Raw genomic sequence first — 25,491 nt, 5'->3', positions numbered from 1 at the left:
TAGTCACTAAGTATAGCTTACAAATTTCAAATATTTTACAGAGGTATCTTTCGGGATGCATTCTGCATGATGTTTCTAGTTTAATTGCTGATAATTTTAATTGCTTACGATTCAATGTTTCTGTTCTAGACCCAGTCAGCAGGAAACACACTTCAGAAACACAAGTCTTCCTCATCTTTCACGCCATTTATAGATCCCAGGTTATTGCAAATATCCCCATCAAGTGGGACCACTATATCATCTATGGGTAAGTGGGAGATCATAGAATGATTTTCATAGTAGGAATATGTCGCATGGCCAGGATTTTTTAAAAAAGAGTATGACGTTGATTGTGAATTGAATGATGTTGATGTTGAAAGTGTATTGACAATCATATTATGTGAAGCATCATGTTTTGGAAATAAGTGACTGAAATCTTAAAAAGGATGATAAGCAGTGGAATTGGAAGTGGAATATCTTGTAGACTGCCTGAGCAGAATTGGGGGAAGGGGTGCTGGATGAGTAGGAGCACTGTAAAATGATTCCCTTCACTCTGTTAAAATACATTTTCCATGGCCAACATCTCCACAAATTATTTAGGTGAATATTAACCCCCTTGTATTCAAGATGCACTACTTGGCATATTGCTGCATCAAACTGTTCAGCGATTTTCTGATGTTATTGGCCTGAAAAGCTAACTTTTATTTCTCTTACTTTTATTTTTAAGAAATCAGTGCTGAATTAATCTTATTTTTTTTTAAGATGATGGGGGAAAGATTTAATACCCTCAGGGGTACCTTTTTCATACAGAGGGTGGTAGGTGTATTGAACAAGCTGCCGGAGGGGATAGTTGAGGCAGGTAATATTGCAATGTTTAAGAAACATTTGGACAGGTACATGGATAGGGCAGGTTCAGAGAGATATTAGACAAACACCCGCAGGTGGGACTGGTGTAGATGGGACATGTTGGTCGGTGTAATGGCAATTTCAAACTTTTCCAATGTCCAACTTTCCGTGCCATTACTACACAGGCAGGTAAGAGTGATTGTATGCAGACGATAAAAAGAAACTGATCCTCCATTCATTATTTCCAGTTTAAGTGATTCTTTATTGAAGTAGTTGTGTAGACAAAAAAGTGAACATACCAGATCCTCTTTATTCTTATACAAATTGTAACTTTCCGTTTTTACTATCTCATCTGATAAGAACTGGATTATCTCTCCCGTGCCTGCTTGTCTGACCTGCCCACACCATCCCCTGGTATATATGTAAAGTTCATCTACGTACCTCCCCTGGTATGATATATGTAATGTTCATCTACGTATCAAAAGTCCACCCCCAAGTGTTTAAAATATTACTGCTAGAAATATCTAGACAAAATAATAATATAATATGCTAACAGTAACTAGCCTAAGCATGAATGGGTCCTACAGTCGGTGTGGGCAAGTTGGGCCAAAGGGCCTGTTTCCACGCTTTTTCCATGAATCTATAAATTCCAGCATTTTATCTAAAAATGCTTAATCTGACTTTAATATATCATTTTGTTTCTGTTTAATAACTTAAGTGCTGTAGCATGCTTTTTCTTTCCCAGAATTTTTTGAAAATAGTTGATGATTCTGCTATTTTGCTTGTTGTTTACCTACATGATTTGATATCTGTTTTTAAAATTGTAAAGGAGCAGATAATGTAAAACATTTGAAGTTATCTCATTCAGTAAATATATCTGAAAATCGAAATAGCGGGTTAGGGTTCGTGGACAACTAGTGAACAATGGTCCTTTGGGAGACTAAGAAAACAATTGAAATTGATTAATTCAAATGCACATTACATTGCTAACCCACAGAATTAATATTTGTAATATTTTCAATTATTTTCAGTATGGCATTTACTAAGAGTAGTTTATTGGGGAAAGCCAGGTCATCTTGAACTCAAGGTGCCCCAAATTCACCTACAGTTGTGTTTTTGTCTTTATTGAGTTATGTAGGATTAATGCAGAAAAGTGACACTGACTAAAGGATTAGCCAAGGTTATTGGATGTGGGAACAAGCATAAGGTGCTGAATGGCCAACAACTATCTCAGTTTCTTACATTTACTTTTTAGTTTTATGAAATTAATCTGAAGTAATTAAAAATAATTACAACACAGAAGGCTATCAACAGAATGAGAAAGTTTATAGGTTCGATCTGGATTTATCATAGTTATGTAAGAGTTAATGGAGGGAGGGTGATGCGAATGGAATAAGAATTGAATCTGTCGCAAACTGATTTTTAAATTCTGTTTTTCTAGTTGTTTTTTCAAATGACCAGATTAGACCAGAATCGATGAGGCAGGATCCCAGTAGAAAAGGCTCAGTGGTCAACGTAAATCCAACCAATATAAGGCCTCAGAGTGATACACCAGAAATCCGCAAGTACAAGAAGAGATTCAACTCAGAGATTCTTTGTGCTGCCTTATGGGGCAAGTTCTTTCAATTTTCTCTCCGCCTGTATTTGTACTTTAAACGTAACTTAAATGTAACTACCTAATGTGAGAGGTAGACACATAGTGCTGGAATAACTGAGTCTGAAGAAGGGTCCCAACCCGATATGTCACCCATCATTTTTCTCCAGTGATGCTGCCCTACCCGCAGAGTTATTCCTGCACTTTGTGTCTATCTAGGGTATAAATCAGCATCTGCAATTACTTGATTCTATATCTTAAATTTAGTGTGTGCATGTTAAAATTCACAATGTTATTTCTTGAATCGTAATTTAAATTTAATACGACAGCAACGCCACCACAATGTAATTTAACTTTGCACCAATGCAAAAATGTTGTAGAATAAATCTGAAATTGCAAGGTTTGATTACAGGGAAAATATGTGGGGGATGGTGTTGACGAGATTGCAATGAGAACTGACATGGGGCAAATGCCTGCCTTCTATGCCATAAAATATGTGCCTAAGTGTAAGAGGTTGGGGATTCTCACTCTGAAGTGGAGTAGGGCATTGAATTTGAATAGGTGTGAGAAATGGCTGTAATAAAAACAGACGATTCTGGGCCAGAACTGCAGCTTTAATGTAAATAAATCCTTGTACTAAGAAAGGGTGTTTTACTTTTTATGAACCATTTCTTCAGGTGTAAATTTATTAGTGGGTACCGAGAGTGGGCTGATGCTGCTGGACAGAAGCGGTCAAGGAAAGGTGTATCCTCTAATTAATCGGAGGCGGTTTCAGCAGATGGACGTGCTTGAAGGCCTGAATGTGCTGGTAACAATATCAGGTAAATATTCTTTGAAACCTAGAAATACCAAACTCATTTTGTGGTGTTTTCTGTTTCATGGTAAGTTTTGCTGAATATGTAATTTTGTTTCACAGCATTGCTGGTTTTATACTGCGTGATCTTCATCAAGACTACTCCGCCATTCAGTCGTGGCTGATCTATCTTTCCCTCAACTCGATTCTCTTGCCTCCTTCCCATAACCCCCGACACCCTTACTAATCAAGAATCTTCAATCTGCACCTTAAATATATCCATTGACTTGTCCTCCACAGCCTTTCTTGACCGTCTGCTCATTTCTGAAATGATACTGGAAATAGATGCAGAAAAACAAACCCTATGAAAGAACAGGCAATCTCAGACAGAATCAACTAGATTTCCTTCAATTATGTGTATGTCTTATTTTTCAATGTGAATTCCAGGCCTACATGCATCAGTGAATATAATTAGAATACCAGTTTGTTTTTTTAAATTATTCTCTCAAATGAAGTTCCTTGTATTCAGAAGGCACAAAATGCTGGAAGAACTCAGCGGGTCGGGCAGCATCTCTGAAGAATACAGACAGGTGATGTTTTGGGTCAGGACCCTTCTTTAGACTTGAGAAGGGTCCTGACCAGAAACTGCATTTATCCATGTACTACGAGATGCTGCCTGACCCACTGATTTACTCCAGCATTTTGTGGCCTTTTGTGTAAACTAGCATCTGCAGTTTGTTGTTTCTATCTTCCTTGTATTAGGGCATGCCAGGATAATTTATAACAATGTATTGCCAAATAAATTTATCAAATGGCATATAATAGTAAATGTAGCAGGAGTGATTCAACAGAAGCAGTATGCCCAGATCGTTGCCCATCGGATTATGGACATAAACACCTTCAATTTTTCAACATGAAAAGCGAAACAGCATGTTATGGTAATAGTTGTACTCTTATTCTGATTTTCTAATCTATAACTTTTATTATCTATTTAAATTTAAAGGGAAGAAAAACAAATTACGAGTATATTACCTGTCTTGGTTAAGAAACAAAATATTGCATAACGATCCCGAAGTAGAGAAAAAGCAAGGCTGGACAACAGTCGGTGATTTAGAAGGATGTGTACATTATAAAGTTGGTAAGAACATTATTTAAAACTATAGACTAGGCAAAGTAGCAAAATATCAGTACATTTGACTTGCATCTGGTGCTTTTCAATGTCTGTTTCACATTATGATATTCACACTTATTTATGTACAATACATGTGTAAAATATTTATTCTTGAACTAAAACTTGCCATTGTATATCCATGAATGTATCATTGTAAAGACACTGCAGCAGATGTTAGTATTCAATGTTTTTTTGATATAATAGCTGCATTGCTTATTATTTATTAGCAATGGCTAAATTGTTACAAAGGGCATCTCATAATAAGAACAAGAAACTGCTATACTATGAATTCTATTCCTTCAGTGTTCTACTGAGAAATCGTAATATTATTGTACCTGCGATATTAAGAGGATTTTTGACATTGGTATCCCAAGCAAGTTATCTTTCATCAAATTGAACACACTATATGCATCCTTTTGTAAAATTGGCTTCAACACTTTGTGATGATATTTCAACTTATGCCCTGTACTCTACACATAATCTGTAGGCTCATGTTGCAACCGAAACACCAGACTTTTGTCATTCACTCACAGTAAAATCAGAATTAACCAACAAAGAAATGATGGAGACCACAAAAATTAAGAGTTGCCACACTGACATTGTTTTTGCTCTCACTGACTCATGTAAGTGGTGAAACTCAGCATTATAGTGGATGTAGTTATCATTTCCTTGCTGTCTCAAACCGGCTTCTTCAAAACATTGGGCATTGAGTTCACGGCAGAGTGCACTTGACTTAAATAGGTAAATGTTTACGTTTAGATAAAAAGTTTTTCTGAGAATAGTTTTCTTACCTAACTGAAGAGGAGATGTAGAATTTGTTAAAATTATAGATATTTAACTTACTGGGATACACATAAATTTGAAGTCTGGCAGAAGGTTCACCATTAGTTCATTAATATACTGAACACAAAATCTCTCCCACACCTGACTATAGTGCATTCAGAAAGTATTCAGACCCCTTCACTTTTTCCACATTTTGTTATGTTACAGCCTTGTTTTAAAATGGATTATTATTATTTTTTTTAAAATCATCAATCCACATATAATACTCCAGAATTAAGAAACGAAAACAAGTAATTTAAAAGAAATAACTGAAATATCACATTTAGTATTCAGACACTCAAAATTGAGCTCAGGTTCATCCTGTTTCCATTCATTATTCTTGAGATGTTTCCACAACTTGACTGAGTCCACAAGTGATAAATTAAATTGATTGGACATGATTTGGAAAGTTACACACCTGTCTACATAAGGTCCCACAGTTGACTGTGCATGTCAGAGCAAAAACCATGCCATGAAGACGAAGGAATTGTCCGTAGACCACCGAGACAGGATTGTGTCACGACACAGATCTGGGGAAGGGTATAAAACAATTTCTGCAGCATTGCAGGTCCCGAACAGCAGAGTGGCCTCCATCATTCTTAAATGGAAGAACTTTGGAACCACCAGGACTCTTCATAGAGTTGGCCGCCTGGCCAACTGAGCAATCAGGGGGGAAGGACCTTGGTCAGGGAGGTGACCAAGAACCCGATGGCCACTCTGACAGAGCTCCAGAGTTCCTCTGTGAAGATGGAAGAACCTTCCAGAAGGACAACTATATCTGCAAGACTCCACCAATCGGGTCTTTATGGTAGAGTGGCCTGACGGAAGCCACTCCTCAGTAAAAGGCACATGACAGCCCGCTTGGAATTTGCCAAAAGGCATCTAAAGGATTCTCAGACCATGAGAAACAAGAATCTCTGGTCTGATGAAACCAAGATTGAAGTCTTTGGCCTGAATGCCAAGTGTCACGTCTGGAGGAAACCAGGCACCACTCAACACCTGGTCAATACCATACCTATGGTGAAGCATGGTGGTGGCAGCATCATGGTGTGGGAATGTTTTTCAATGGCAGACTAGGAGACTGGGAGACTAGTCAGGATCAAGGGAAAGATGAACGGAGCAAAGTACAGAGAGATCCTTGATGAAAACCTGCTCCAGAATGTTCTGGACCTCAGACTGGGGCGGAGGTTCACCTTCCAACAGGACAATGACCCTAAGCACACAGCCAAGACAACGCAGGAGTAGCTTTGGGACAAGTCTGTGAATGTCCTTGAGGGGCCCAACCAGAGCCCGGACTTGAACCCGATCGAACATCTCTGGAAGGATCTGAAAATAGCTGTGCACAGACGCTCCCCACCCATGGGAGGATTTGCAGAGAAGAATGGGAGAAATTACCCAAATACAGGTGTGCCAAGCTTGTAGCATCATACCCAAGAAGACTTGAGGCTGTATCGCTGCCAAAGGTGCCTCAACAAAGTACAAACGTGGGCAGGTGGGACCAGTGTAGGTGGGGCATCTTGGTCGGCATGGGCAAGTTGAGTTGAAAGGCCTGTTTCCATGCTCTGACATTTTCTACTGGCTATCTCTTCTCTTCAGTCTCGAAGAAGGGTTCCCACCTGTAGATTTCACTCTACTGATGCTACCTGACCCTAATCTCACCTTAAAGGGATGCCACAAGGCTTGGTGCTGGGACCCCAGTTCTTTACAATATATATTAATGATTTAGACGAGGGAATTAAATGTTACATCTCCAAGTTTGCAGATGACACAAAGCTGGGTGGCAGTGTGAACTGTGATGAGGATGCTATAAGGTGACTTGGATAGGTTGGGTGAGTGGTCAGGTGCAGAGCAGAGGCATGGCAGATGCAGTATAATGTGGATAAATGTGAGGTTATCCACTTTGGTGGCAAGCACACCAAAGTGGATAACCTTAGTAATCCACTTTGATTATTATCTGAATGGTGTCAGGTTAGGAAAATGGGAGGTGTGTAGACCTTGTACATCAGCCACTGAAAGTAAGCAGGCACGTACAGCAGGCAGTGAAGAAAGCTAATGGCATGTTGGCCTTCATTGCGAGAGGAGTTGAGTTTAGGAGCAAGGAGGTCATACTGCAGTTGTACAGTGCCCTGGTGAGACCGCAGAGTATCATGTGCAATTTTGGTCTCCCAATTTGAGGAAGGGCATTATTGTTATTGAGGAAGTGCAGCGTAGGTTCACCAAGCTAATTCCCGGAATAGCGGGACTGGCATATGATGAAAGAATGGGTCGACTGGGCTTGAATTCACTGGAATTTAGAAAGATCATAGAAACATATAAAATTCTAAAGGGATTGGACAGGCTAGATGCAGGAAAAATGTTCCCCATGTTGGGGGAGTCCAGAACCAGGGGTCACAGTTTAACAATAAGGGATAGATCATTTAGGACTAGGACTTTTTTTTTCACCCAGGGAGTTGTGAATCAGTGGAATTCACTGCCACAGAAGGCAATGGAGGCCAATTCACTGGATGTTTTTAAGTGAGAGTTAGATTTAGCTCTTAGGGCTAGCGGAATCAAGGGATATGGGGAAAAAGCAGGAATGGGGAACTGATTTTAGATGATCAGCCATGATCATATTGAATGGCGGTGCTGGATCGATGGATTGAATGGCCTACTCCCGCACCTATGTTTCTATGTCTCAATCATGGAGATTTGTTTATTGGCTTTCCAGCATTGTTACAATGGTACAGAAGCAGACTTTCCCACACCTAATAACTTTGTTATTAGGCTTTACGGGTCCTGACCTGAAACGTCACCTATCCAAGTTTTCCATAGCTACATGACCAACTGAGTTTCTCCAAAACTTTGCGTCTTTTTTTGTGAACATTTTTTGAAGACTATTTTTTGTTTAAATTAATGCCTATTATCCACATAATTCCATAACTCCTGAATATACTCCAGAGGATTTCATTCTTCAGATTTTATATTTCTTATTAAACACCTTTTGCGAATTAGTGTGACACATGATGTAAATTCTAGCCAATGGCTAAAGTGGTAGGACAAATTATGTGTCCTTGGAGACAGGGAACAGAAATTAAAAAATAGAGAAATGAAAATGTTTACATTAAAAAAAAAAATTAACAATGATAAAACTTCCTTGTTGAAAATGCAATGCAATTTCCTTTGGCTTCCCCTTTGACCAAATATTAGACACTTAAACAAATCCCAGAGTAGTAACTGCGCATGGTACGATGCAATTGTGCTACAGTGAAGAAAATCAGACTGAATTTCAGGGACCATGCACAATGCACACTGTAGACAGAAGGAGCTGCAAATACTGGAATCTTGCATAGAATACAAAGTGCTGGAATAACTCGACGGGTTAGGTAGCATCTCTGGAGGGGTGGATATTGTTCTCCAGAGATGCTCCCCGACCGGCTGACTTACTCCAGCATTTTGTTTTCTGCACAATGCACGCTGAATACTCATCTGCATTTAACACAAGAAGCCAAAGTTAAAAAATTAACCCCAGTGTTAGAAAATTCGAGTACAATAACTTCTACAATTCTTACTTTGATTTTGTCATCACAAAGATAATTAGCACAACACATCTTGCAAAATTCCATAGATTCTCAGACTGCTCTTAAGATTGGATGGTAGCAAATGGAAGGAAAGAGAAAACAATGCACTGATGTCCGTAGTAAGGAAAATATTAAAGAATTGTCAACAGATAATGGGGATCCAGTGGTACGGACGGATGCATTTGGCCTTTTAAAATGTATTTGATAAAGTGCCACCCAGATGGTTAGTAAACCCGAAGGAGAGGCTGTGGGTTTGGAGATAATATATTGGTGTGGGTGGATAAACATTTAAGGGCCTGCCCCACAATGCGAGTTCACCCAAGAGCTCTCCCGAGTTTAAAAAAAAAATCAAACTCGTGGTAAGTACGTAGAATGTATGTAGCGGGTACGTCGGAGCTCGTGGATGTCTCGTAGCGGCTCGTAATGCTAACGGCAGGTACTCGGTGAAACATGGAAACTCGTGAAGTTTTTTCAACAGTGTGAAAAATTTCCAAAAGTAAAAAAATACTCGTGATGAGGTACCACAAGTTTGATTTTTTTTAAAACTCGGGAGAGCTCTTGGGTGAACTCGTATCGTGGGACAGGCCCTTTAACCAACTAAAGATAGTAGGATCGACCAAAGACAGAATAGCTCATATTTTGATTGAATGTCCATGATAAGTCGAATGCCATGGGAATTAATGCCAGAGTCCCAGCTGATCGCAATCTATTGTAATAATTTGGATGAGGAGACCAAGTGTAATATATCCAAGTTGGTTGATGTTCTAATCTGGATGGAAGTTTGAGTTATGGGGATGACATAGCAGGGCTTTGAGGGAATATAGATAGAATGGACATGAACCTGGCAGACGGAAGGTAATATGACCCAGCTTGATAAAACGAAAAATGTAAAATAAATGATAAGAAATTGAAAATGCAAGGATTATATTTCTCCTGGCTGAGGTGTCCAGACCCAGGGTTCAATGTCCCCTAATAAAAGGTCCTTGATTATCTGTTCGATCACATTTCTCCACTAGTCAGGTAGTTATTTGGTCTTACCCTATTTAATGTAATATTGTCTGAAGCTGTTTTACTTTTGTTGATAACAATGCTAAAATGTATTTCCTTTTCCAGTAAAGTATGAAAGGATCAAGTTTTTAGTGATTGCTTTGAAGAATTCTGTTGAAGTCTATGCATGGGCACCAAAGCCATACCACAAATTTATGGCCTTTAAGGTAAATAGTAAATCCTGAAAGTTTCTGAAGTGACTAGAAAAGTTATTGCATGCTAATACTGATAATTTTGTGCAAATCTTCCAATTATTCCTTCATGCCAAAGGAGAAAAAAGAATGATAGTGTGGAACCATAGATATTTATGATGAATTATATTCTGTAAATCATTTGTGTGATTCACTTGGATTGCAAAATGCCAATGATATCCATTGATTAGTGCCATGTTCGACACATTAAACATCAACCAACTTTATCACTCTCCACTGTGGCTGCAATGTTTCCAATCCTGTAAGATTTACTGCAGCAGTTTGTCAGTGTCGAGCTGCTGCTGCTGCTCCCGGTATTCGAGCGTCAATTCTTCTTAATCTAGCAGGCACAGAAGCTGCCTGAGCTGCCAGAAGATTTCATTATGAACCGGCTAGGTTTGATCCGGCTGGCGTCCAGATCGCTCCCGCTGAGTCTATTAGTGACCCTGATTGCCTACTACGCAAATTCCGACAGTAATGTGAGTTACGCACTAACTTGGTCATGGAGAGGCATTTGTTCTTTTCCCGAAGCCAGAGACAGGGTGAACCTGTGGAGATGTATGTCAGTGCCTTGAAGCACATTGCCAGTCGATGCGATGTGATAACCTAGTCCGTGACCGTTTGGTCTATGGTGTCCGCAATGATAAATTACACGACGAGTTACTGCGGGATGCTGAGCTTACTCTAGAGACTGCGGAAAACCGCTGTTGCATTGCTGAAATGGCTGACGCTCATACAAAAGTTTTAGGGCACTGCTGAAATTAATGTCGGCATGTCTTATCAAATCTCTCGCTGTTCTCCTCAAGTGCCCAATAACTCTATCATAAGACTAATAGATAATTGTTTTACCTGTGGGGGTTCGCATGCTGCTGCTCATGACCATTGCCCTGCGTATGGGAAATTGTGTCAATTTTGTAACAAAAGGAATCATTTCATCAAATGCTGCCGCTCGCGTGACTTCAAACCAGGCAATCTGTTAATTCACTTGGCCATGAGAACTTGCTCTCAGAATGCTCTCAACTAACTCCCACGGATTTGCAGGCTGCTAGCAAAGGTTTTGACTTGGATGTGCATTCCCTGTCTGACTCAATACACAAACAACTAGACCCCAAGGTCACTTTGCTCATTAATGACAAGAACTTTTATCCGAAAGTTGACACGGGCCAGATGTAATGTGATCTGTCTAGCTGTGTTGAAAAAGTTACGAAAAACAGAGACTGTCACTCCTACGGCTGCCCATTTGCAGGAGGCCCAGTGCACCCTATCGGTCAAGTTGAGTTACGCTGCTGTCTTAACTCACGTGTCCACAACCTGAGTTTCTATGTTGTTCATGAGGATGTGCCGTCTCTGCTGGGTGCCAACGCATGTCAAGACATGGGACGTCTCTTTCAGCCCTTCTGTTTGTCATCTGGCTACAAACTGTGACTTTAGCCAACAAAACCTGACCCAATACAAAATTTAGTTTGATGACAAGCTGGGCAGGCTGCCTGTTAAGTACACAACTATCATTAACCCTGAGATAATCCCAGTTGTTCGTCCAGCACACAAGATTCCCCATACAATGCGGGGCCGTGTTCAAAATGAACTCAACAGAATGGTGTCTCTAGGCGTGATTGCTCCCGTCGCTGACCCCTCGCATTGGGTTTCCACCACGGTCGTGGCAACGAAGAAGAATAAAGACAAAATACGGATTTGTATCAACCCTAAGGACTTAAACACAGTCATTAAACAACCTCACTATCCCACACTGTGGAAGAGATTGCAGCGCAGATGGCTGTGGCAACCAAATCACTGTTCTAGATTCCAAGAATTCATTCTGGCAGATTTCGCTGGAACACAACTCATCCAAGTTAACCACTGTTCGGGCGATACAGATTTCTTTGCATGCCTTTTGGCATAAGCTCTGCTAGTGAAGTATTTTAACAAGTTATGGAGCAGTTGTTTGCAGGCTACCCATGCTCCATTGTAGTGGATGACATCCTCGTTGCTGGACGAACTGTCAAAGAACACCATGTTAATCTGACAAAGGTCCTGAATCGCGCCAAGGCCTTTAACCTCAAGCTAAACCCTCAAAAATGTGAATTCAGGGTAATTGAGGTGAAATACATAGGCCATGTGTTAACTAAGGACGGCCTAAAAATGGATCCGGCGAAAACCAGTGCTATCAACGAGCTCCCAGCACCCACAGACGTGCTCGGTCCACAAAGATTCCTTGGCATGGTGAACTACTTGAGCAAATTTATTCTGGACTTCAGTGAAATATCAGCCCCGTTGCACCAGCTTACACACAAAGACACTGGCATGAACAACAGCAGAGGGCGTTCGACACTCTTAAGCAGCAGATGTCTTGTGCTCCTACTCTCGCTTATTTTGATCCCACTTCTGACACCATGTCAATAGAAAATAGGTGCAGGGGTAGGCCATTCGGCCCTTCGAGCCAGCACCGCCTTTCAATGTAATCATGGCTGATCATCCCCAATCAGTACCCCGTTCCTGCCTTCTCCCCATATCCCCTGACTCCGCTATTTTTAAGAACCCTATCTAGCTCTCTCTTGAAAGCATCCAGAGAACCCGCCTCCACCGCTCTCTGAGGAAGAGAATTCCACAGACTCACCGCTCTCTGTGAGAAAAAGTGTTTCCTCGTCTCCATTCTAAATGGCTTACTCCTTATTCTTAAACTGTGGCCCCTAGTTCTGGACACCCCCAACATCGGGAACATGTTTCCTGCCTCTAGCGTGTCCAAACCCTTAACAATCTTATATGTTTCAATGAGATGCCCTCTCATCCTTCTAAGCCCAGCCACTCCATTCTCTCAGCATATGACCATCCCGCCATCCCGGGAATTAACCTCGTAAACCTACGCTGCACTCCCTCAATAGCAAGAATGTCCTTCCTCAAATTAGGGAACCAAAACTGTACACAATACTCCAGGTGTGGTCTCACAAGGGCTCTGTACAACTGCAGAAGGACCTCTTTGCTCCTATATTCGATTCCTCTTGTTATAAAGGCCAACATGCCATTCGCTTTCTTCACTGCCTGCTGTACCTGCATGCTTACTTTCATAGATTGATGTACAAGGACCCCCAGATCCTGTTGTACTTCCCCTTTTCCCAACGATGCCATTTAGATAGTAATCTGCCTTCCTGTTTTTGGTACCAAAGTGGATAACCTCACATTTATCCGCATTAAACTTCATCTGCCATGTATCTGCCCACTCCCCCAACCTGTCCAAGTCACCCTGCACTCTCATAGCATCCTCCTCACAGTTCACACTGCCACCCAGCTTTGTGTCATCTGCATATTTGCTAATGTTACTTTGAATCCCTATATCCAAATCATTGTTGTATATTGTAAATTGCTGTGGTCCCAGCACCGAGCCTTGCGGTACCCTTGCGGTCACTGCCTGCCATTCTGAAAGGGACCCGTTAATCCCTACTCTTTGTTTGCCAACCACTTCTCTATCCGTCAGCACTCTGCCCCCAATATCATGTGCCCTAATTTTTCCCACTAATCTCCCATGTGGGACTTTATCAAATGCTTTCTGAAAGTCCAGGCACACTACATCCACTGGCTTTCCCTTGTCCATTTTCCTAGTTACATCTCAAAACATTCCAGAAGATTAGTCAAGCATGATTTCCCCATCATAAATCCATGCTGACTCGGTCCGATCCTGTTACTGCTATCCAAATGTTTGGCTATCTCATCTTTTATAATTGACTCCAGCATCTTCCCTACCATCGATGTCAGGCTAACTGGTCTATAATTCTCACCAATGCATCCACAGAAATGGAAAATTATCACCAATGCATCCACAATTTCTAGAGCCACTTCTTTAAGTACCCTGGGATGCCGACCATCAGGCCCTGGGGATTTATCAGCCTTCAGTCCCATCAGTCTATCCAACACCATTTCCTGCCTAATTTGGTTTTCCTTCAGTTACTCCGTCACCCCAGATCCTCTGGCCACTACTATATCAGGAAGATTGTTTGTGCCCTCCTTAGTTAAGACAGATCCAAAGTACCTGTTCAACTCATCTGCCATTTCCTTATTCCCCATAATAAATTCACCTTTTTCGGTTGTCAAGGGTCCAACTTTGGTCTTAACTATTTTTTTCCTCTTCACAATACCTAAAGAAGCTTTTACTATCCTGCTTTATATTCTTGGCCAGCTTACCTTCGTACCTCATCTTTTCTCCCCGTATTGTATTTTTGGTTATCTTCTGTTGTTCTTTAAACATTACCCAATCCTCTTGCTTCTCGCTCATCTTTGCTACGCTGTACTTCCTCGCTTTTATTTTTATACCGTCCCTGACGTCCCTTGTCAGCCATGGTCGCCCCTTTCTCCCCTTGGAATCTTTCTTCCTCCTAGGAATGAACTGATCCTGCACCTTCTGTATTATTCCTAGAAATACCTGCCATTTTGTTCCACTGTCATCCCTGCTAGTGTACCTTTCCAGTCAACCTTGGCTAGCTCCTCCCTCATAGCCCCATAGTCCCCTTTATTCAACTATAACACTGAGACCCTCGATCTACCCTTCTCCCCTCCAATTGTAGATGGTCTCCAATAAACCTGACCATGTTATGGTCACTGCCTCCTAATGGCTCATTAACCTTGAGTATCACATCCGGTTCATTACATAACACTAAATCCAGAATTGCCTTCTTCCTGGTAGGCTCCAATACAAGCTGTTCTAAGAATCCATCATGAAGGCACTCTACAAAGTCCCTTTCTTGGCGTCCAGTGCCAACCTGATTTTCCAAGTCTACCTGCATGTTGAAATCTCCCGTAACAACTACAGCATTGCTTTTGCTACATGCCAATTTTAACTCCCGATTCAACTTGAACCCTATGTCCAGGCAACTGTTTGGGGGCCTGTAGATTAGTCCCATTAGGGTATTTTTACCCTTACAATTCCTTAGTTCTATCCATACTGACTCCACATCTCCTGTTTCAATGCCACCCCTTGCAATGGGCTGAATTTCATTCCTCACCGACAGGGCAACCCCACCCCCTCTGCCCACCTGTCTGTCCTTTCCTGCTGTTGGAATAACTTAGTTCACACACAGTGATTAAGATCCAAAGACTTTATTAGCATTACAGCATAGGCAACTTCATCTTAATACATAACTGAGGGAGAAAGGGCTGAGAAGCTTTCTGTTAAACTAGTGGACGTAGCTACAAAGTATGTCTTATAACATGAGTGACACTGATCTTCAGTCAGTACTGCAGACTGTGGCATCTCCTAAACCAACAGTTACTTCCATACTGAAGAACAAAGGGGGAAGGTGTCAGAAAATGAGCACCATCTGCAGACCCTGCTTCAAGTTGCAAATTATCCCGATAGAAATATGTTGGCGTGGATGCAAGGTGAAGATACCCTGACATGGACTTCAGTGTTCAGTAAAGTTGCTCACAATCACCTTCCCAAGAGCTACATGTGATGTAAAGTAAGTGGCAGGCTGTGCCAGCGAGGCTCACTTTCCAAAGCTAAAGAAAATGATGTTCATTTGAGATGGTAATATTAACCTAAAAGCAATTAGTCACAGTGGTGCAACGGTAAAGCTGCTGCCTTACAGTGCCAGAGACACTGGTTCGATCCTGACTACGGGTGCATGTTCTGCGGGCCACGACCAATGACCACCGATCCTTGCATGTTCTGCCTGTAACTGCGTGGGCTTTCTCTGGGTGCTCCGGTTTCCTCCCACACTCCAAAGACGTGCAGGTTTGTAGGTTAATTCGCTTCTGTAAAATTGTCCCAATTTGTGGGATAGAGCTAGTGTATGGGGTGATCATTTGTAGTTGTGGACGGTGTGCCGAAGGGCCTGTTTTCACACTGTGTCTCTCAACTAAAGTAAATTTAATGGACTGTTGTTGTCAGATCCCACTTTTGTCTTGTTGCTATGAATTGAATCCCATGTGTGGCCTGTTTCACAGTGCATCTTCTGGTACTCGATCCTGTTCTGAGCGCACCTTATTGTCCACTTCTATTTGTTGGAGGAATTCAAAAATATGTACTGCTGCACCTGTACATGACACGGAACTAAACTAAACTTATCTAAACCTATCTGCAATATTTGGAAACAAAGTTGTACAGAAACTTTCACCACTGCACACTTATCAATACCCCTTGGTTATGCGTTTCCTTTGAATGGAAAGCTAAATCTGAAAATTAGCTCTTTGGAAAATGCAATGCACAGGAGTCTAACTGTGACTTTAATGCAGCATATACTTTATTTAAGCTGATCAAACATTTTTTGTTCCTTAAATCACGAGTTTATTGAAATGACCCTATCAGCAATATAAAATTATTTTGTTGAAGCAACCAAAAACAAAATATGCTTTTCTATCAGAATCACTAGTATTATCCTAAGAGACCTTTCCCGTGGCTATTGTGACAGTGAGTTTTCAAATGTCATTGAGCTCTCCAATAAAAATTTGTTTGTCCTTCATATTTCATGTCTATCTTTTGCACTTCTCTGCTTATTTTGCACCCCCAGTAACTTCTGTAAGAGTACATCATACCCCCCTTGCTCTTGCTATCATTCTCTCTATCTGACTGGATTCAGTGGACATGGAATATCACACCAATATTCAGGTAATTGATCTCACAGACTGAAAATCCAAGTGATCCTGCTCAATCTTAATGCAGCAGCACCTAACACGGTGAATGGTAGGGCTCTAGGGAACGTTTAAGACATTCTCTAGAGCCCCAGGCCATTTCCTGGCCATGCCCGCCGCTGCCACTGCCGACTCTTACCTGCTCTCCGGCTGACTGCGGGCCACGACCAATGACCACCGATCCTCGCTTGCAGAATGGTCTTGACCCAAAACGTAACCTATCCATGTTTTCCAGAGATTCTGCATGACCTGCTGTGTTACTCCAGCACTTTGTGTCCATTTGTGTATTATCCAGCATCAGTAGTTGTTTTATTTCTAGTATATGCACAATGATAACCCATGATTGGTTATAGTGGACAATTGGCAATAATGGACACCATTCCTCCTCCATGGTCCGTTATAACGAGGTTTTACTGTACTTCTGTCAGGTCTCCTTTCAACCTCTGATGTTCCAGGGAAAACAATTTAGGTCTAACCAACCTTTCCCTGTGGCTATTGGCCTCTAATCCAGGCATCATTCTAGTAAACCACTTCTATGCCCTTTCAGAAGTCTCTATATCCTTCCTGCAAGAGGGCACTCAACTACACAAATGCAGCCTAAAGTCCAAATCCTATAAAGCCGTGTAATGATGTGATGTATAATGTCGTTTATAGGCTCAAAAGTTATTAGAGCAAATTAAATGAATATAGACTCTCGTTTTGTATGATTAAATAAACTGGATACAAAACTGGAAATGTTGTATTCTGGCTGGCCTTCCTCCGTGGAAATGTCAATATGATAACGCAAACTCAGTTTCGATTGTCTATCCGGAAAGGGAAGATGCCAGTTCAGACTACATGGTTGATTCTTCATTCCATGAAGGCAAAAAAATAACACTGCTTTTCCTATGACTCCCATGTCCCAAGGACAAACTATTTTAAGGAAGGCAATTTCAAAGCAAAATCTTTTTCACTGTTCATCATTCCATCATAATAAGGTTGATACATACTAAATATATATTTCACGCTGCAGTCATGTCAGTTTGAAAAATAAGCAGATTTTTACATGGGACAAAAAGCTGCTTGGCACTTGTCGTTGCACGCGGACAATTCTATATCAATCCGTGTAAGAGCATTAACAGTTTCCTGTTGAATTATGAATGATTTTCAATCTTGGGGCACTGGTGATGGAACTTTTAAAACACCGTTGAGGTTTTCTGCACATAAAAATTGATTGGGCGCAGCAAGTTGGATTATATAAGTTGATTTAAATTTGATTTAAAAGTGCAAACTATTACTTTTCTCATCTCTCGTGATCTCCCCTCCACAGCCTCCAAACTTATAGTTCCCTAGTACCGTACTGCCTGTTTCTATCACTTTCCAAAAATCCATGGGCAGGACAACCCTGGCAGATCCATTGTTTCAGCCTGCTCCTACCCCACGCAACTCTTCCCTCCAAATACCTTGATTACATCTTGGCCTCTCGTCCAGTCTCTTCCCACCTACTTCCCAACTACTCTTCAATTCTCTCAATACTCTCCTCTTCCAGGCCGAACTTGTCCTCACCCTCAACAACTTCTCGTTTGACTTCTCAAGCTGTCTTTAAGTGGGTCTCATGGGTCCAAGCTTGACTTGTGTAGCTGGGATACGTTGGCCGGTGTGGGCAAATTGGGCCAAAGGGCCTGTTTCCACATTGTATCACTCGATGACTCTAAGCTATGCCGGCCTTTTTGTTGGTTATGTCGAACAGTCCTTGTTTCAGATGTACACTGGCACTATCCACAACTCTTTCTCTGTTGCAACGATGACTGCATTCGGGCTGCCTCCTCCACACTTGCAGAACATGTTGATTTTATTAACTTTACCACCAATTTCCAACCAACTCTCAAATTCACTTTAACTATCTCTGACACCTCTCTCCCCCTTCTTGATCTCTGTCTCCATCACAGACTATTGACTGACGTCTACTTTAATCGCACTGACTCCCAGTTATCTGGACGACACCTATTCCCACCCTGCATATGGTAAAGACACCATCCCCTACTCTCAATTTCTCCATCTTTGCTGCATCTGCTCCCAAGATGAGGTTTTCATTCTAGGACATTAGAGATGACCTGCTTCTTTAGTAAACATGGTTTCCCTCTGCTGTCTAAATGGGTCCCTCATGCATGTATCCTCTGTATCCTGCAGTTTTTTTCTTCTCCTCCCCCCCCCCCCCCCCCAGACGGAACACAGATAGTGTTCCCCTGGTCTTTATTTTTCATCCCACCAGCATTTGCATCCAATACATAATTCTCTGGCCTTTCTGCCATCTTCTATGCAATCCCACCACCAGTCACATCTTCCCATCCTCATCCCTTTCCGCTTTCTGCAGAGATCGCTCCCTCTGTGCAATTCTTTGGTTCACTAATCCTTTCCCAACCAAATCACCCCTCCCCGGGTACTTTCCCAGGAGATGTAACACCTGTCACAATGCCTCCTCACTCGCATCCATTCCGGAACCCCAGCAGCCTTCCAGGTGAGACAGAGATTTGCATGCACCTCCTTTAACATCATCTACTGCATTCGGTGCTCCCGATGTGGCCTCCTTTACATTGGCGAGACGAAGCATAGTCTAGGCCACCCTTTCACTAAACTCTGCCGCTGGATCCACTGGATCTCCCGGTCATTAACCATTTTAACTCCACTTGCCATTCCCATGCTGACTTTACTATCCTGGGCCTCCTCCGATGCCAGAGTCCCCCCCCCCCCCCCCACCTTACTTGTATCCACTTATCACATCACTTGCCAGGCTTTATCCCATCAACACACCTCTTCCAGCTCTCTCACCCCCCCCTCTCCTAACTACAATCAGTCTGAAGAAAGCTCCCCACCCAAAACATCAACTACATCAACTATCCATGTTCTCCAGAGATGCTGCCTGATCCGCTGAGTTACTCCAGTACTTTATTTGTGTAAAGCAGCATTTTGTATCTTTCAGTGCAGTGTTTTGCCAAATTTTTGATTTTCATTTGTTCTTGCAGTCTTTCACAGACCTGTTACACAGGCCATTATTAGTAGACCTCACTGTGGAAGAAGGACAGAGGTTGAAAGTGATCTATGGCTCCAGCGCTGGCTATCATGCAGTTGACGTGGACTCTGGGACAGTCTATGATATTTACCTGCCAACACATGTAAGATTGTGCCCACTCATTTGTTACAGATAAAGAAAACAATCTTTAAAGCTTTTCAGTATATGAGATTCAAACACTTGTATGACATGTCATTGTTCTCACAGCTGCTAACTTGCATGGTAATAAGAACAGAGTTTGATTTCAATTAAAATAAATCTTTGACCAAGATGGAATTTATTGAATTCCACTATAGTTGTCCATTCATAGAAACTATAGAAAAGTTAGTGCGCTGTTTCATAATAAGATCAAAATGATATATTTGGACTAATTGTTTTAAATTTTGAACACTTGTTATTCCAAATGTCAAATGAAAACTTAGTCCTGGAATATCAATGATATTTTTATAGCTCTAAAGCTGTCTAATGCTGTACCAATTGTAATTTATGATATAATTGCAGAATGCTGTTTAGTTACACAATATATAAAATTAAAATGTCTGGACTCATGTTTGCTTCTTGAATGTAGTGGAATAAACTGGAAATGCTTTTCCAACAGATCCAAAACTGCATCCAACCACATGCAATTATTATACTTCCAAATACAGATGGAATGGAATTGTTGGTATGTTATGAAGATGAAGGAGTCTATGTAAACACCTACGGGAGAATTACTAAAGATGTGGTTTTACAGTGGGGAGAGATGCCTACATCAATCGGTATGTAAATGTGAAGACATTATTCCAAAATGACATCTGCTGAAATAACTTGGGAGTATGTGAAGGGTTACCTTATGAAACAGGCTTTATTCATAAATCCTAATTTTTGAAATTGTGATTTTTTTTTTAATCAGCTTACATCCGATCCAATCAGATTATGGGTTGGGGAGAAAAGGCCATTGAGATCCGGTCAGTGGAAACTGGACATTTGGATGGTGTATTTATGCATAAAAGAGCACAACGACTAAAATTTCTTTGTGAGAGAAACGACAAGGTAAGTGATTTTTTTTTGAGGGGAGTGGAAAGGCATTAAAATAGTGATTAAACTTGAATGCGTACAGTCTCGTCTTATGTGTCATGTCTTCTATTTTCCCTTCAGGTCTTTTTTGCTTCAGTTCGTTCTGGTGGAAGCAGCCAGGTTTACTTCATGACTCTTGGTCGGAGTTCACTTCTCAGCTGGTAGAAAAGCAAGTCATAGTTTGAGAGAAGCCAGTGTCTACTCAAGATCTTTAAAGCCTTGAATGAACTAACAACTGGAGGAAAAAAAACTGCACTGATGTAATGCATTGCCCAAACCTATCACGGACATTAAAGTGAACTGAAACAAGGATGCAATGCTACTGGTGCTGTGATAATTTTACTGTCAGGTGACCGCCAGTCTAGAATAGAAAAGAAACACCTCATCTCAGTTACAACATCCCTTGGCTTAAGATGTCTGCTTTTTAATTCAGAAAAGAGTCCAATGAATGCAAGAGGTTTGTTCCAATGTAGTCAGGCAAAGGGGAAGTGGAAACTGGTTGATAGACAATAAAGAATTGTGTATCACGGATAAGGGGAAGCTGAATTTTTTTCAATGTATATCATTCTAAGCAACTTTTTCCGTAAGGTGACATGTTTTAGAAAGAAAATGCAAGTTTGAAATTTTAATTGAAATGTGAATGACAGATTGGGAGGAGGTCTTTGCAAGGGAAAGATGTTTTTACTCTTTTTCTGTATATCAGGTTTTGCTTGTGTTCGCAATCTTTTTAAAAAAAAAAGTAAATTGAAATTCGTGCAAAGGACGAGGTTTGCACGGATTTATGGGGAGACCAGAAACTTGATGTTTGGTTACAGTATTAAAACTGCCTCTCCGTGGTTAGACTATTTGTAGTAGTGCAAAAGCAGTTTAACAAATCTTGCACTCATAAATTGCCCAAACTACTTTAAAACATTTATTTTGCCTACCTCATATGTTTAAGAAAGGATAAAGAGGTGGTTTAGTCATTTTAATGTTATTTGTATCTGAAACTTGCATCATTGTCTAATTTAAAGTTTATTAATACCAAATTTAGGATAAAACGTTTGTCAACTGTTGGTCAAATTGTAGCTCGTTTTAGTAGGCAAACAGTGTGATTTTTTTGTAATTGGAAGATACCAGCTGTGAGCAGAAACAGACAAATTTATGGTCAGCTTTGTGCGTGTGAACATAAGATGGAGGCAAGTAATCATCTGATCTACAGTGCCCTCCATAATGTTTAGAACAAAGACCCATCATTTATTTATTTGCCTCTGTACTCCAACATTTGAGATTTGTAATAGAAAAAAATCACATGTGGTTAAAGTGCACATTGCCATATTTTAATAAAGGTTATTGCTATACATTTTGGTTTCACCATGTATAAATTACAGCTGTGTTTATACATAGTCCCCCCCCCCCCCCCCCCCCCCCCCCCCCATTTCAGGGCACCATAATGTTGGGGACACAGCAATGTCATGTAAATGAAAGTAGTCATGTTTAGTATTTTGTTGCATATCTTTTGCATGCAATGACTGCTTGAAGTCTGCAATTCATGGACATCACCAGTTGCTGGGTGTCTTCTCTGATGATGCTCTGCCAGGCCTGTTTTGCAGCCATCTTTAGCTTATGCTTGTTTTGGGGGCTAGTCCCCTTCAGTTTTCTCTTCATCATATAAAAGGCATGCTCAATTGGGTTCAGATCGGGTGATTGACGTGGCCAGTTAAGAATTTACCATTTTTTAGCTTTGAAAACCTTTGTTGCTTTAGCAGTATGTTTGGGATCATTGTCTTGCTGTAGAATGAACCGCCGGCCAATGAGTTTTGAGGCATTTGTTTGAACTTGAGCAGATAGGATGTGTCTATACACTTCAGAATTCATTATGCTACCTCCATCAGCAGATGTATCACCAATGATAAGTGAGCCAGTACCTTCAGCAGTCATACATGCGCAGGCCCTAACACCCCCACCACCGTGTTTCACAAATTAGGTGGTGTGCTTTGGATCTTGGGCAGTTCCTTCTCTCCTCCATAATTTGATCTTGCTATCACTCTGATATTAGTTAATCTTCATCTCATCTGTCCACAAAACCTTTATCCAGAACTGTGGTTCTTGACAAACTGTAACCCGCCATGCTATTTTTGTGGCTAACCAATAGTTTGCAACTTGCAGTGTAGCCTCTGTATTTCTGTTCATGAAGTCTTCTGTGGTCAGTGGTCATTCACAAATCTACATTACAAACGTCTGTGAAGCCATGTGTCCCAAACATTATGGTGCCCTGAAATGGGTGGAGGGGGACTATGTATAAACACAGCTAGAATTTCTACATGGTGAAACCAAAATGTATGAAAATACCATGGCACGGTGGCGCAGCGGTAGAGTTGCTGCCTTACAGCGAATGCAGCGCTGGAGACCCGGACTCGATCCCGACTACGGGTGCTGTCTGTTCAGAGTTTGTACCTTCTCCCCGTGACCAGCGTGGGTTTTCTCTGGGATCTTCGATTTCCTCCCACACTTCAAAGACGTGCAGGTCTGTAGGTTAATTGGCTTGGTAAATGTAAAAATTGTCCCTGGTGGGTATAGGGTAGTGTTAATGTGCGGGGATCGCTGGTTGGCGCGGATCCGGTTGGCTGAAAGGGCCTGTTTCTACTCTGCACCTCTAAACTAAACTAAACCCTATAATAAAATCTGACAATGTGCACTTTAACCACATGTGATTTTTTTTTCTATTACACATCTCAAATTGTGAAGTACAGAGGCAAATAAATAAATGATTGGTCTTCGTCACAAACACTATGGAGGGTGCTGTAAATGTGGTTGAAGCAATGGCCACAATTGTGATCCTCCATTTCAGTGCAGAGCAACAACTAACATTCTTGTTACTCAGCAGAATTGGATTTAAGTAGCAGTTTGAAAATAGTTTTACTAAGCTATTCTATTGCATTAAAATAAACTGTAAATGTAGTAGGGATCAGTTGGTTGATTTACGATGCAATGCACTAAAAACACTTAATTTCAAGAATGTAGTAAAACTGCTTATCAATACTATATCTTCCCATATTTAGATCCAAAATTCCAGCTGTGGAATGATTTTTTTAATATCGCTGTAAACAGAATTTTATTTTACAAATGTTAGACATTTACAAATGTGTCTACAGTAATAATCTGTTGAATTGTCACTCAATTACTTGAGATACCTATAGTGTATACTATACTATACTGTTGTTGTAATAATGCGCAGTAGCATTATATTGATCCAATGATATGTTAAACTTTTTTTGGTACTTTATAAACAGCTGCCTTATGCTGTTATGTGCACAGGTTCTCAAACTTTACAGGGCTTAGTTCTCTTAGAGGAGACTATTCTTTCTGCAATGAAATTTTCTCAGTGTGGTACAAGGAGATCAAATGTGTACCGTGGGAATCTTTCATTCACTCATGTCACTGTGATCTTTCTCTCTAGCAGCTCCTGTTCACTGAATAATTTGCAATGTACTCCTAGGTCATCCATTTGGAACTGTAAAAGTAATTGTAGAAACTTCCTGACATAAGTAGGTTTACTGTGAGCAGAATATTTTTGGATTTAAAAGAAAACACTGTTAAATGTCCTGATGTTGGAAGCAATTCCTCTCAGCAGAGTCTGTGATTGGCAACTCCCATCTATGAGAAGTGCCACGGTGGTGTAACAGTATTAAAATGCCACTATCTCTTAGTTTTTTAAATAATTTCAACACATTGTTTCAGTGCTTTCTGAGTAGGTGAAAATGCCTATAATTTTAAATTCTAATACTTTGTTTAAAGTCAAATAACCTTTGTTGTACGACTGCAGTGTCTCTATCTTATGCATGTTACGTTCGAGAAAATGTTTACAAAATATGTTTTTGTTACACTAATGTGCATCACACCTATTTATGTTTTTTTTTCTGAAATGATCTGATTTAGTTTTTAGTTTTATATTACGAGTACACTTGATGTTGATAACCCTGAACTCTGCTGATAACCAAGAAACTGATATAAAAATAAAATGAGGTATACTGTGTCTAACTGCAAAGCAGATTGGGAAATACAGTTACAAGTAAACCTCTTCAAACACCCTTCTGCAATGTGGTCTAACTTATGTCCTTTGTGTATTATGAGAATTCCTGTATTTTCCCTGAAGTTCATCTTTTCTTGAATAAAATCAACTTAATGCACATTGTGCATAACACAACACAATGGGGTTTATGAAGCTTGTGCAGTATTTGTTTTCTTCCTCCTGACAATTCAATGTCCTGCACTTCAGAGGAAAATATCTACTCCCAAGCTAATCTAAACTAACTTGTTAAGGCTGTGCACGAATATCCTGAGTGACAATGTTCGTAAGGTTAATGGTCTAACATTCCAAAAGCCAATCTATCTTCCATTTGAGGCCTCCCTGCCACAGTGCAGGTACGATCAGGATAAATGTTCTATCTAGCAAATGCTTCTTTACATAGGGGAAACATCTACAGAGCCAGAGCAATAAAAGCAATAAATGTTGAAAATACATAGCAAGTCAGGCAGGACCTGTGAAAAGAAGGAAAGATTTAATGTTTCAGGTCAATGAACTTTGATGAGAATCAGGAAATTGTTTTTTGAAGTGGGTGAGGTGAGCAAAGGAAATGTCTGCGATAAAGCAAAAACCAAATGGGATTAAACGACAAAAGTTGTGGTGGTGTCAGTCCAGCTCCAATTTTTCTATGGAACCCAAGGAGTGTTTGGCAGAGGCAATTGGATGGGAGGGATTTACAATGTGAAATGCAGGTGGTTTAGT

General features: G+C 40.7%; 1 protein-coding gene across 8 annotated transcripts in view; it reads left to right on the top strand.

The window, feature by feature from the left end:
* The window catches only part of LOC129698193 (mitogen-activated protein kinase kinase kinase kinase 4), a 270,553-nt gene extending 245,645 nt beyond the window's left edge, over positions 1-24,908 (top strand). For all 8 annotated transcript variants that reach the window (XM_055637147.1, XM_055637146.1, XM_055637154.1 and 5 more), the window contains 9 exons: positions 130-247; positions 2,267-2,437; positions 3,097-3,240; positions 4,216-4,350; positions 9,876-9,976; positions 19,621-19,770; positions 20,266-20,425; positions 20,560-20,699; positions 20,805-24,908. In XM_055637147.1, the coding sequence (XP_055493122.1) occupies positions 130-247; positions 2,267-2,437; positions 3,097-3,240; positions 4,216-4,350; positions 9,876-9,976; positions 19,621-19,770; positions 20,266-20,425; positions 20,560-20,699; positions 20,805-20,888 (1,203 nt within the window). In that variant the 3' untranslated portion in view covers positions 20,889-24,908. The remainder of the gene's footprint in view (positions 1-129; positions 248-2,266; positions 2,438-3,096; positions 3,241-4,215; positions 4,351-9,875; positions 9,977-19,620; positions 19,771-20,265; positions 20,426-20,559; positions 20,700-20,804) is intronic.
* The last annotated feature ends 583 nt before the right edge of the window (positions 24,909-25,491 follow it).

Source organism: Leucoraja erinacea, chromosome 6 (genome assembly GCF_028641065.1).
Source record: "Leucoraja erinacea ecotype New England chromosome 6, Leri_hhj_1, whole genome shotgun sequence".
Classification (NCBI taxonomy): Eukaryota; Metazoa; Chordata; class Chondrichthyes; order Rajiformes; family Rajidae; genus Leucoraja; species Leucoraja erinaceus.
The sequence above is the reverse complement of the archived record's forward strand: the minus strand, read 5'-3'. Positions and strand labels throughout refer to the sequence as shown.